General features: G+C 45.1%; 1 protein-coding gene across 10 annotated transcripts in view; it reads left to right on the top strand.

Annotated features, from left to right (window-relative positions):
- LOC132824232 (transcription factor COE3-like) overlaps nt 1–13,289 on the top strand; it is a 516,826-nt gene that overhangs the window by 459,553 nt on the left and 43,984 nt on the right. For 5 of the 10 annotated variants that reach the window (XM_060838666.1, XM_060838589.1, XM_060838837.1 and 2 more), the window contains exon 15: nt 7,798–7,995. The exons of 2 other annotated variants lie outside the window; for them this stretch is intronic. In XM_060838666.1, coding sequence (XP_060694649.1) covers nt 7,798–7,995 — 198 coding nt within the window. The remainder of the gene's footprint in view (nt 1–7,797; nt 7,996–13,289) is intronic. 3 more of the 10 variants (XM_060839322.1, XM_060839024.1, XM_060839112.1) reach the window with 1 other exon arrangement.

Genomic DNA, 13,289 nt, shown 5'->3' with positions numbered 1-13,289 from the left:
CAGGCAAGTTGAAACAGTTGTAAAGAGGGTTTATAGGATCCTTAGATTTCTAAATAGAGGCATAAGGTATAAAAGCAAGGAAGTGATGCTACAATTCAATAAGTCATTGGTTAGACCACATTTGGGGTTTTTTGTTCAATTCTGGGCACGTTATTTAAAAAGGATGTTAAAACCCTTGAAAGAGTGCAAAGGAAATTTACATAGAACATAGAACATAGAAGGATACAGCGCAGTACAGACCCTTCGGCCCTCGATGTTGCGCCGACCGAATCCTACCTAACCTATACTAGCCCAATAACTTCCAAATGCCTATCCAATGCCCGCTTAAATGACCATAAAGAAGGAGAGTTCACCACTGATACGGGCAGGGCATTCCATGAACTCACAACCCGCTGTGTGAAGAATCTACCCCTAACATCTGTCCTATACCTACCACCCCTTAATTTAAAACTATGTCCCCTAGTAACACCTGACTCCATCATTTACTGGAATGATGTCAGAAATGAGGAATTTTAGATACAAGGAAAGATCAGAGATTTTGGCCTGATTCTCCTCAGAGCAGAGACGCTTAAGAAGTGACCTTATAGAGGTGCTCAAAGTTATGAATTATTCTGACAGGGTAAAGAAGGATATTCTGTTCACACTAGTTAGTATGTCAGTAATTTCAAAATTGTCAGCATGAGAGCCAGGAGTGAGATGCGGAGAAACATCTTCACTCAGAGAGTTGTTAGGATTTGGAATGTGCTGCCTGGGAGAGAGGTGGAGGTGGATTGCATCAGTGGTTTCAAAAGAGATCTGGATATATATTTAATTAATTTAGCGGGTTATGGGGCTAGAGAATAGGACTAGCAGGGTAGGCCTTTTGAGAGGCGATCCAGACACAATGCATCAGATGGCCTCCTTCAGTACCACTCCAGGGGGGAGTGGGGTGGAGGGAGTTGAGGGGGGTGGAGATGGGATTATGAAGAAAGCCTTCCTCACGCCAGCTGTGCTGAACACCTTTAACTAGACACACCCTTATCCTTCTCATATACCGACCTATGTCATCCATTCCTCTCCTACAAGCAGGCCACGTGAGGGAGAGAGAAGCTTTGATATGATAGCTCCATAACATTCTAGCTTTGTGCTAAGGTCAGGTATTTGAGAGAAAGCTGCAAAAATCTTTCTTTTATTGTTTATTTTGTGGGAGGTGGGTGTCACTGGTTGGGCCATCATTTATTGCCCGCCTCTTGTTAAGGTGGTGGTGAGCTACCTTTTTGAACCACTGCAGTCCACCTGCTGGGGGTTGACCCATGATGCCATTGAGGGGGGCGAGGGGGGGGACGGGGGTGGGATCCAGCCTGGGGCTGTCCTGATCTGTAAAGGTAAAATGTTAAAGTCACCATCACGTCAATTTCTAAGGAGAGGGAAAGAGGGACAATTGATGGTGAGTTTAACCTGAGGGTCATCACTGAGGTGGAGAAGGCAGGACCTTTATATTGACCTCACCTGGTGGGGCCCTGCATTGTTGGTGTCACCATGTTTTGCAAACTAGCTGTCCAGCTATGTGAGCTAACTGACTCCATTTCCCAAGTCCTGATTGGTTTGACATGTGCGAACAAGGTTAAGTCGATACCAAACCATTGCAGAGGTTAATTTTTGCCTCATAAGGGAAAGCCATGGAAATGTGAAGAATGTCACCACATGCGGCACGGTGGCACAGTGGTTAGCACTGCCGCCTCACAAGCGCCAGAGACCCGGGTTCAATTCCCGACTCAGGTGACTGACTGTGTGGAGTTTGCACGTTCTCCCCGTGTCTGCTTGGGTTTCCTCCCAGAGTCCAAAGATGTGCGGGTCAGGTGAATTGGCCATGCTAAATTGCCCGTAATGTTAGGTAAAGGGGTAAATGTAGGGATATGGGTGGGTTGCGCTTCGGCGGGTTGGTGTGGACTTGTTGGGCTGAAGGGCCTGTTTCCACACTGTAAGTAATCTAATGCATTTGCACAACATGTCTGCAGGTTAGAGGTACACCACCTAGAGGTGGCACAGGTAATGACAGGACAAGTTAATCAGGTTGTTGTGTGGCCATAGTCTTATGAGACCATACAGGCTGCTCTCTCATTAGAGAGAAGAGACTGGTAGTGATTTAATCTGAGGGACACCAGGCCTCAGGCGAGGAAAGAGGTTGAGAAGGAGAGTCCTTCATGGCAACCTCAAACCAGGGATGGGAATTGAACCCATACTGTTGGCATCACACTGCTCTGCAAACCGACAACTTAGCCAACTGAGCGAAACCAATTCCCAACAAATCAATAAAGCTCTTTGCACAGGCAAAGAGAATCCTTAGTTTTATTCACAGAGGATAGAAACTTAGGAGGTCTTGTGCAGAGTCCCTGAGCCCGAGTCCCAATCCAGGAACCTGCTGGGCTACTGAAGGTGTGTTCACGTGTGGACACGCAGGCAATTGTAAGTCCTTCTAACATGGCCATGCCAGCTGATGCAGAACAGGAAAGATTCCTGGCCAGGCACTCTCTAGTAGTCTTCGAGAAAATGAGGAAGGAATTAGGGACACCATACATTCATGGTATTTGAGTATGCCAATGCCAACATTTATTGCCAATGAACTGAGCAGTTCGCTTGGCCATTTCAAAGGATCATTGCTGTGAGTCACACATTTGGCCAGACCGGGTAAGGATGGTAGATTTCTTTCCCTAAAGGGTATGAGTGACCCAGGTGAAGCTTCACAACAAGCAGTACGGGGTCACCATTAGGCAACATAAGAACTAGGAGCAGGGCTATCCATCAGGCCCCTCGGGCCTGCTCTGTCGTTCAACAAGATCATGGCTGATCTTTTCATGGCATCAGCTCCACTAACCCCTCTCACCATAACCCTTAATTCCTTCACTGTTCAAACATCTATCGATCTTTGCCTCAAAAATATTACAAGGTAGCCTCAACTGCTTCACTGGGCAGGGAATTCCACAGATTCGCAACCCTTTGAGTGGAGAAATTTCTCCTCAACTCAGTCCTGAATCTACTCCCCCTTATTTTGAGGTGATGTCTCCTAGTTCTAGTTTCACCCGCCAGTGGAAACATCCTCTCTGCTTCTATCTTATCTACTCCCTTGATAATTTTATACGTACCTATAAGATCCCCCCTCATTCTTGGGGAGGCACGATGGCTCAGTGGTTAGCACTGCTGCTTCACAGCGCCAGGGACCTGGGTTTGATTCCAGTCTCAGGCGACTGTCTGCGTGGAGTTTGCACCTTCTCTCGGTGTCTGTGTGGGCTTCCTCCGGGTGGTCTGGTTTCCTCCCACAATCCAACAATGTGCAGGTCAGGTGAATTGGCCACGCTGAATTGCCCGTAATGTTCAGGGATGTATAGGTTAGGTGCATTAATCAGGGGGAAATGCAGAACAATGGAGTTGGGGAATGGGTCTGGGTGGGTTACTCTTCAGAGGGTCAGCGTGGACTTGGGCAAATGGCCTGTTTCCACACTGTAGGGATTCTATGATTCTTCTAAATTCCAATGAGTACAGACCCAGTCTACTCAATCTCTTCTCATAAGCCTACCCTCTCAACTCGGAAATCAGCCCAGTGAACCTCCTCTGCACCCCCTCCAGTGCCAGTACATCCTTTCTCAAGTAAGGAGACCAAAACTGCACACAGTACTCCAGGTGCGGCCTCACCAGCACCCTGTACAGCTGAAGCATTACCTCCTTGTTTTTAAGCTCCATCCATCTAGCAATGAAAAAACAATATTCCATTTGCCTAAGCTTTTGTTTTTATTCCAGGTTTGATTGAACTCAAATTTAAGCATTTGCTACAGTAAGATTCGAACCCTTTCTCCCAAAACATTACCCTGGGTGGAGGTGGTGGGTGGGGGGGAGGTGACTGTAGTCTGGATGACTACTGTAATCACATTATCACTGCACTACTATACCACTGTCATGCCATCAAGCTCTTAGACAGAGGACAAATGAGAATTACTGGATAGATACTTGGGAAAAGAGACTTCAACTATGTGAAGGAACAGAAGATGCTGGGATAGTTGCCCTTACAGAAAAGAAGTTTGAGCAGAAATTTAGTATAGGTGATTGAAATTTTGGTATGTTTTAATAGAATAAATGTGAAGAAGTAGTTTGCAGGGTTAGGAGAGATGGTGAGGTTTTGACTCAAGAAAAATGACAAAACAATTGGAGAGAAGATGAAAACCTTTTCGGCAACGAGTTGTGAAGTTAAATGGACTTCCTGAAAGAGCAATGGATTCAGATTCAGTAATCACCTTCAAAAGAAGATTGGAGAAATATAGCAAAGAACATAGGACATTACAGCGCAGTACAGGCCCTTCAGCCCTCGATGTGAAAATATGCTGATGCCCATCTAACCTACACCATTCCATTATTATTCATATCTATGTCCAATGCGCATTTAAATGCCCTTAATTTCGGTGAGTCTACTACTACTGCAGGCAGACCATTCCACGCCCCTACTACCCTTTGAGTCAAGAAACTATCCCTTATATCTGTCCTAAATTTATGACCCCTTATGTTAGCTTTCACCATTCGAGGTCCACCCTAATTAACCCTCTGATTATCTTACATGTCTCAATTAAGTCACTCTCAAACTTCTCTCCAACGGCAACAACCTTAGTTCCTTCAGCCTTTCCTCATAAGACCTTCCTCCCATACCACGCGACATCCTAGTAAATCTCCTCTGAACCCTTTCCAAAGCTTCCACATCCTTCCTATAATGCGGTGACCAGAACTGCACACAATATTCCAGGTGCGGCCTTCCAGTGTCTTCTATAGCTGAAGCATGACCTCGTGGCTCCGAAACTCAATCCCCCAAGCAATAAAAACCAACATACCAAATGCCTTCTTAACAACTCTATCAATGTGGGTGACAACGTGCAGGAATTTATGCACCTGGACACTGAGATCTCTCTGTTCATCTACACTGCCAAGAATTTTACCATTAGCAACTATTTGATGAAAGAAAGATATAGCCAAGGGCGAAAACAGGGAGAGTGGATCTGACCAAGGAGGAGAAATACTAGGGGTCAAACAGCCAGTATTTGTTGCCCATCCGTAACTGTCCTTGAACTTAAGAATCAACATGTATTTATGATTCTGGAGTCACATGCAATCTTCACTTTCTCCTATCTCTGAACCAAACAAACCGTGATAGGTGTGGGTATGGGTTCTAGATATAGATGGGTGGAATGGCCTTTTGACTTTCCGAATTTCATCATGTTTCAAACTAAACCCAGGTTCAATCCACATTGATCCCATGTGGCTGGAGGGTCCCAAGGCAAAAGATGAGACATTCTTCCTCCAGGCACTGAGTAGCTAAAGTTTGGTGGTGGAGGTGGCCAAGGACCTGCATTTCCTTGGTGGAGTGGGAGGGAGAGTTAAAATGTTCAGCGACAGGTTGGTGGGGTTGTTTAGTGCATGTGTCCCAAACTACACAGGGTCAATGTGTTTTTCACTAGCTTCCCCATTTCACCTCACTCCATCTTATCCCAGATCCAAACTTCCAACTCGGCACTACCCTCTTGAACTGTCCTATCTGTCCATCTTCCTTCCCACCAATCCGCTCCACCCTCCCCTCTGACCAATCACCTTCACCCCCACCTTCATCAACCTGTTACATTCCCAGCTCCCCTTCCCCAGCCTCAGCTCCCCCCTCCCATTTATCTCTCAGCTCCCTTGGACCAATCCCCCATTCCTGATGAAGAGCTTATGCTCGATTTTCCTGCTCCTCGGATGCTGCTTGACTAGCTGTGCTTTTCCAGCACCACACTCTCGACTCTGATCTCCAGCATCTGCAATCTTCACTTTCTCATATCTCTGAACCAAACAAACTGTGATAAATGTGGGTATGGGTTCCAGATGGGGATAGGGATGTAGATGGGCTGAATGACATTTTGTCTTTCCGAATTTCACCATGTTTCAAACTAAACCCAGGTTCAAGCAGCTACAATCAATGATGTCCTTTCAGAAGGAAGTTCCTATTGTAGGAAATTTGCGTCATATGTGACATTGTCAGTAAAACTGAAGACAGTGGGATTAAAGGAACAGTAGGAGTTGGTTAAGGACGTGGGAACAGTGTAATAATTCAGTTCCACAAGCCTGTTCCATCTTGCTGTTAGGTCCTGTCTGACCCATGCATCACCTCCAACTTTTGTTCCTCAGGAGTTTCTTGCATTGTAACCCTTTTCAACATCCTGCATCCCTTCACACAGCATACTGCACCTTCAGCACCAGCATCTTCCGCACCCCTGGGAAGATGTACAAATCTTTTCCAGATCATTGAATGGCCCAGTATGGAGAATGCATCATGCAATGGGTCACTGAATTGTAGGGACTGGAAATGACCCAGACTCTATTTACAGCTGGGCATCTGACAATTAACCAGAGAGTTGAGTGGCCTGGTTGCTCTGATCTCACCACATCCCCTCTCTCATCCCTCCATCCTCCTACTTTAGTAAGTATGGGACCTGGCTTCAGTGTTGATGCCATTGAAGATGGTGCAATCAACTGGAGAGTATTAAGCCAGGAGGGACCCAGTTAGCCCCTCAGGTCCCCTCCCTAATTGTAACTCTATCCTAATTTCTGTTCTGTATCCAGAAGAGAAGCCTAAGAATTGCAACTTTGTGAGATCCATGTTACTCCTTTGACCCCATGTATTTTGTGAGGAGAGAGTACCAATTTCCATTACCTTTTACACAGAGTCATAGAGACGTACAGCATGGAAACAGACCCTTCGGTCCAACTTGTCCATGCTAACCAGAAATCCCAACCCAATCTAGTTCCATTTGTCAGCACTTGGCCCATATCCCTCTAAACCCTTCCTATTCATGTCCCGATCCAAATGCCTTTTAAATGTTGCGAATGTACCAGCCTCCACCACTTCCTCTGGTAGCTCATTCCGTACACATACCACCCTCTGCATGAAAAAGTTCCCCTTAGGCCCTTTTTAAATCTTTCCCCTCTCACCCTAAAATTATGCCGTCTAGTTCTGGACTCCACCCCAGGGAAAAGACCTTGTCTATTTATCCATGCACCTCTAAATAAGACCTTTTGAATTCTCCCCGAATGGTCTAACTCTGATTTTAAAATGCTGTGATCCTATTCTCAACCCTCTCAGCAGAAACAAGTTCCATCCATCTTCCCAAATGAATCCTTTGAACTGTTTCTAACCACCTGGATTAGGTTGAAGGCGGGTATTTGGAGATAGGCCACAGGTCAGTCATGATCTCATTAGATGACGGAATGGACATGAAGGGCTGAATGCGGAGCAGGAAAATCGACGTTTCAGGCAAAAGCCCTGCATCAGGAAAGATGATGTGAAAGAAGGGATTTTGCCCAAAATGTCGATTTTCCTGCTCCTCGGATGTTGCCTGACCTGCTGTGCTTTTCCAGCTCCACTCTAATGTAGACTCTGATCTCCAGCATCTGTCAGTCCTCACTTTCACCATGAGGGTACCCCTCAAACTTCCAAACTTATGAGAGTACAATAGATCCAAGGTTTACACAATGTATCCTCGTCAGATAATTCTTTTTGTGCCCCAGTGCTGTTCCAGCGATCCCGTCCAATTGCTCCCTTGGGCCTGTGTCTTGAGATGTGGCACCCAGAACTGAATGGCCTTCTCAAAGCTAGCTGGAAGAGTGGTCTGGGTGAGAGGAGAATGGATTACATGGGTCAGAGAGGAAAGATGTCGCTTATGCAGTCTGAGGCGATCTATAGCTCAACTTCCCTTAACCACTATAAATGCTAACGTGTATTCCCTTCCTATCTGTCTTCTATTGCAGTCGTGCCGTCCAGTCCTCCCATGACGGCTTCCTCCATCACCCTGTCTTCCAATGGTAACACTACCCCAGGCATTTTCTCATTCTCTCCTGTCAATATGATCTCTGCAGTGAAACAGAAGAGCGCCTTTGCCCCTGTCGTTAGGCCTCAGGCCTCTCCGCCCCCTACCTGCACCGGCTCCAATGGGAACAACCTGCAAGGTGAGCTACCAGCTGCCGCATTCCGCCACCGCGTCTTCTTTTAATTCAGCTTACTCTCAAAGCGCGTCATCCTCTTTTCGTTGGCAGTTATGTCAGACAAGTAACTTCGCAAGGAAAGGGGCAGAGGAAATTGGCATTGACCAGTTGGTGGGCTAGCAGAGTAGACTTTGAACCCATCTCTCCCCTCACCCTCAGTGGGGATGTTCTCCTTAAGATTGGTATTGCATTTTGGTAAAACAGACAAGGGCAGGATTCACACAGTTAATAATAGGGCCCTGGGTAATGTTGTCCAATAGAGAGACTCAAGGGTTCAGGTTCATAGAGCTTTGAAAGTTGCATTACAGGTAGACAGGGTGGTTAAGAAGATGTTTAGCACACTTGCCTTCATTGCTTAGACCATTGTGTGTAGGAGTTAGGATGTCATGTTGAGGTTGTACAGGACATTGGTGAAGCTAACTTTGGAGTACCATGTACAGTTCAGGTTGCCATGTTCCAGGAAGGATATTATTAAATTGGGGAAGATTGAGAAAAGATTTACCAGGATGTTGCAGGGGATGGAGGGCTTGATTATAAAAATAGGCTGGGACTTTTTTCATTGGAGTGTAGGAGGTTAAGAGGTGACCTTACAGTGCTTTATAAATTCATGAGAAGCATTGATAGGGCGATCTTTACCCTAGGATGGGAGATTTGAAAATTAGGTGGCATAGGTTTAAGGTGAAAGGACAAAGATTTAAAAGGAAACTGAGGGTCACCTTTTTCAAGCAGAGGGTGGTTTGTGTGTGGAATGAACTACCAGAGGAAGTGGTTTGTGCAGGTACAGTTAAACCTTTTAAAAGCGATTTGGACAAATACATGGATAGTGAGGATTTGAGGGATAGGTGCCAAACGCAGGCAGGTGAGATGAGATTAGTTTGGAAAACTTGGACAAGTTGGAGCGAAGGGTCTGCTTCTGTGCTGTATGACCCTATGATTCTATAACTGCTCAATGTTCACAATGTAGGTGGGACCACCTGGAGACCAACTGCTCGCAGTATGGAAGGAGCTATCACCATGTAGGATTTCCATGAGGATTGGGGTCAATCAGTCTCACAAAGATGGAGTCCCTATAGAATCCCTGTAAAAACTCAGGACCTGTCTAAAGTGTACTGCCTCTCACTTGCTCCCCCCGTCCCTGGTAACATCCAATTTTGATTTCGCTCTGCCTGCTCCTGAAAGTGCCGATTCTCACCTGCGTTCCTCCAGGGCCAGCGATTCTGCACTACTGCCCATCTGGGTGCATGTGGAGAGGCAGCATCAGCGTGCCAGTGACGGCAATGACCAGGATAGAATTATAGGAGACAGGAGTGTTCCTGAAACGAAAGATGACTTGATGAGGCTCCTCGTCTTACACTCATCAAGACAAATGCAAAAATGTCAAATCTTAATTTTTTCTCACCAATTTTGCCATCCTTACATTTGTCCTGAGGAGTGTAGCTTAAAAGCTTTGACAGTCCACCCTACTTAATCAGTAATTTCACTGACAGAAACAGACCTTCAAACCATTGAGCCAAGACAGCACTTTCCCCATTGATGCTCCACCTGATGTTAACAATACTGGCAAGGTCAGCCCGTTGCCCTTAGGAGATGTTAGGAATTTTTATCCATGCACTGTCAACTTTTCTGGGGGTCACTAAGATTCAATCAGATAATAAAGAATTGGAGTTATGTAGTGATAGGATTGACAGATTTTGTTAATTAAAAACAGATATTGCCAGAGAATCTCAGCAGGTCTGGCAGCATCTCTGGAGAGAGAAGCAGAGTTAATGTTTCAAGTCCACTATTCAGAATTTTCTTCAGAATTCAGAAGAGTCACTGGACTCGAAACATTCTGTTAAGTTTTTATCTCGGCTCTGCAGCATCCACAACAATTCACTTTTATTACGACAGATGTCCTTACTTTGTCGGAACTGGATTCAAGATATTTTTTTTAAATGCTTTCTAACTTATAAAAAAGACACACATTTCCACAACACTCCTTTGATTCTATTGCCAATTATCTTAAACCTCTCTTCTCTGGTTACAGACTCTTTTGCCAGTGGAAACAAGTTTTCCTTATTAATCTTTTGAACATCTTTACTGAATCTTCTCTTAACCTTCTCAACTCTAATGAGAACAATCCCGACTTTCCACATCCCCAGTACCTTTCTGGTAAATCTCCACTCCCAACATTTCAGTAATCTTCCCAAAGTACGGTGGCTGGAACTGAACGGAATGCCTGGTGATTTAAAAAGGCTCTTTAATGGCTTGTCTTTCATACCCTATTCCTCGATGAATATAACCAAATGTTAACATGCTTTTATTTTTAAAAGGCTTCTCTACTTCCACTACATTCAGTGATTTGCTCACGTACAGCCCCAGGTCTCGCAGTTCCTGTATCTTGTTTAAGATCTTATCTGTGAGTTCATTCTGCCCTTTCTCAATGCTCCCACCAAACTTTAACATGTTACACTCCTAGCTCTGATGTGTTACTGATCTTAAGGCAGTCATTGTTTCACACTAAGATAAGTAGGTGCTGGAGGGCTAGCGACATAGAGTCATACAGCATGGAAACATACCCTTCAGACAAACTCGTCCATGCCAACCAGATATTCTAAATTAATGTAGTCCTGTTTGCCAGCATTTGGCCCATTTCCCTCCAAACCCTTCCTATTCATATACCCACCCAGATTCCTTTTAAATGCTGTAATTGTACCAGCCTCCACCACTTCCTCTGGCAGCTCATTCCATATGCACCACCCTCTGTGTGAAAACGTTGTCCCTTAGGTCCCTTTTAAATCTTTCCCCACTCACCCTAAACCTATGTCTTCTACTTCTGGACTCCCCATCCCAGGGTAAAGACCTTGTTTATTAATCCTATCCATGTCCCTCATGATATTATAAACTTCCATAAGGTCATTTCTCAGCCTCTGCAGGGAAAATAGCCCGAGCCTATTTAGCCTTTTCTTATAGCTCACATTCTCCAACCCTGGCAACATCCTTGTAAATCTTTTTCCAAACCGTTTCAAGTTTCACAGCATCCTTCCGATAGCAGCAAGACCAGAATGGCACACAGCATTCCAAAAGTGGTCTAACCAATGTCCTGTACAACCACAACATGACCTCCCAATTCCTACACTCAATGCTCTGACCAATAAAGGAAAGTGTACCAAATATCTTCTGCTCAAAGTGCAATTAAGAAAGACACAAGGGAGTTGTCAAGAACCTTGGTATAGACCCAAAATTCCTACAATGGGAGAGCACGTTCTCTCCCTGAGGGTTCCGAGATGGATTGGCTGCAAACTGGCTAACGTAATGGGGTGGTATAGAGCTCAGTGGTTAACACTGTTACCTCACAGTGCTAGGTATGCTGGTTCACTTCTACCCTTCGGTTATTGTCTGCGAGGAGTTTGCATGATCTCCCTGTGTCTGTTTGGTTTTCCTTTGGTTTCCTCCCACAGTCCAAAGATGTGCAGGATGGGTGGATTGGCCATGCTAATTTGACTTGTAGTGTCCAAGGATGTGCAGGTTAGGTGGGTTAGTCATAGAGTGATACAGCACAGAAACAGACCCTTCACTCCCACCAGTCCACACTGAACATAGTTCCAAATTAAACTAGCCTTACCTGTTTGCACCTGGCCAATATCCCTCCAAACATTTCCCATTCATTTACTTACCCAAATGTCCTTCAAACATTGTAATGGTGCCATGGTAAATTTGGGGCTTTGGGAATAGGATGGGACTGGCTGGAATATTCTGTGTGTGTGTGTGGTGGAGGAGAGGCGGGGTGTAGCAGGAAGCATATGGGTCCCAACGTGCAATCTCAGGATCCTATAATTTAGGATTTGAAGGTGCCGGTGTTGGACTAGGGTAGGCAAACTTAAAAATCACGCAACCCCAGGTTATGGTCCAACAGGTTTGTTTGGAAGTACTAGCTTTCAAAGTGCTGCTTCTTCACCTGATGAATCAGCAGCACTTTGAAAGCTAGTGCCTCCAAATAGAGCTGTTGGACTATAACCTGGTGTTGTGTGATTTTTAAATTTATAAAGGGGGGGCAGAGCAGAGTGCTCCAGGTTAGATGCCTGTCTGCTGAATTCTCTAATCACACCTGGACATTGGTTTCCTCCTGTGATCTATGGGTTATTAAATGGGTAATAAATCCAGCAGGGATCACTGCTCCCGATCAAGATTCACTGAGGATACCACCACTTGCTACCCTCAACCCTGAGGGTGGAAATGGGTTATTGGTCATGAGAATTGCCCGCCAGTATACACTCCCACCAACCACATGAGACAAGAAGAACACTCGAGACTGCATCTTCACTGTCTATAGCTCCAGGCTACAACATGCCCATCAAAGGGAGCAACTCAGACTCTCTGGAAGAGCTGTGATGTGCCTTCATCACATGGAGGGATAATATCTTAATAAAATAGAAACCAAGGTATATATGCAAAGCAAGAAGTCCAGGTTAGGCAACAAATTATGAGCAGGTATAGAAGAGTCCTTGAATATTAATATTCATGTGGGTTAGAAAGGATGTAAGGAAAGTGTGAAAATATCAATAAGTGGAAGAGAGATAGACAACGAGAGGTGTGATTTGAGTAATGTTCAAAATGGCTGCCTTCTTGTGAACGTGTTGGAAGGTACCTACTTTTTTCAAAACTTCTAATTTTTTTTTGGTTCAAAACATTTCCAGAAACTCCAGAACACTCCTGGAAGAGTTGGTAACTTTAGTCCCTGGCTTTCAGCTCAAATCCAGGCTCAGGCTAATGGGAGTACTGGAGAATAAGAACTCTTGTGACTGGGAACTGGGATGACACTACTTCCTAGGAGATTGGCTCTGGCTCTGTTGGGGGAAAAGGAGAATAAAGCTCAGATTCATTCAATATTCAGAGAGGCCTGGAAAATGGCAGATAATTTAAATCACTGTTTTGCTTTGGTCTTCATGGGAGAAAACACAATAAACATCCCAAAGATAACAGATTCTAATCAGAGGGAAGAAATGGTAACATTCTCGATCATGAGGGACAAAGTAAGACCACTCGCTTAAGGAGCCAAAGTAGACCATTCAGCCCATCACGTCTGCTCCATCATTCAATGAGATTGCGGTTGATCTGATTATCCACAACTCCACTTCCTGGCCTTTTCCCCATAAGGAGAAAGTGAGGACTGCAGATGCTGGAGATCAGAGCTGAAAATGTGTTGCTGGAAAAGCGCAGCAGGTCAGGCAGCATCCAAAGAGCAGGAGAATCGACATTTCGGGCATGAGCCCTTCTTC

Source organism: Hemiscyllium ocellatum, chromosome 1 (genome assembly GCF_020745735.1).
Source record: "Hemiscyllium ocellatum isolate sHemOce1 chromosome 1, sHemOce1.pat.X.cur, whole genome shotgun sequence".
Taxonomy (NCBI): Eukaryota; Metazoa; Chordata; class Chondrichthyes; order Orectolobiformes; family Hemiscylliidae; genus Hemiscyllium; species Hemiscyllium ocellatum.
This window is presented reverse-complemented; position numbering and strand designations above follow the sequence as displayed.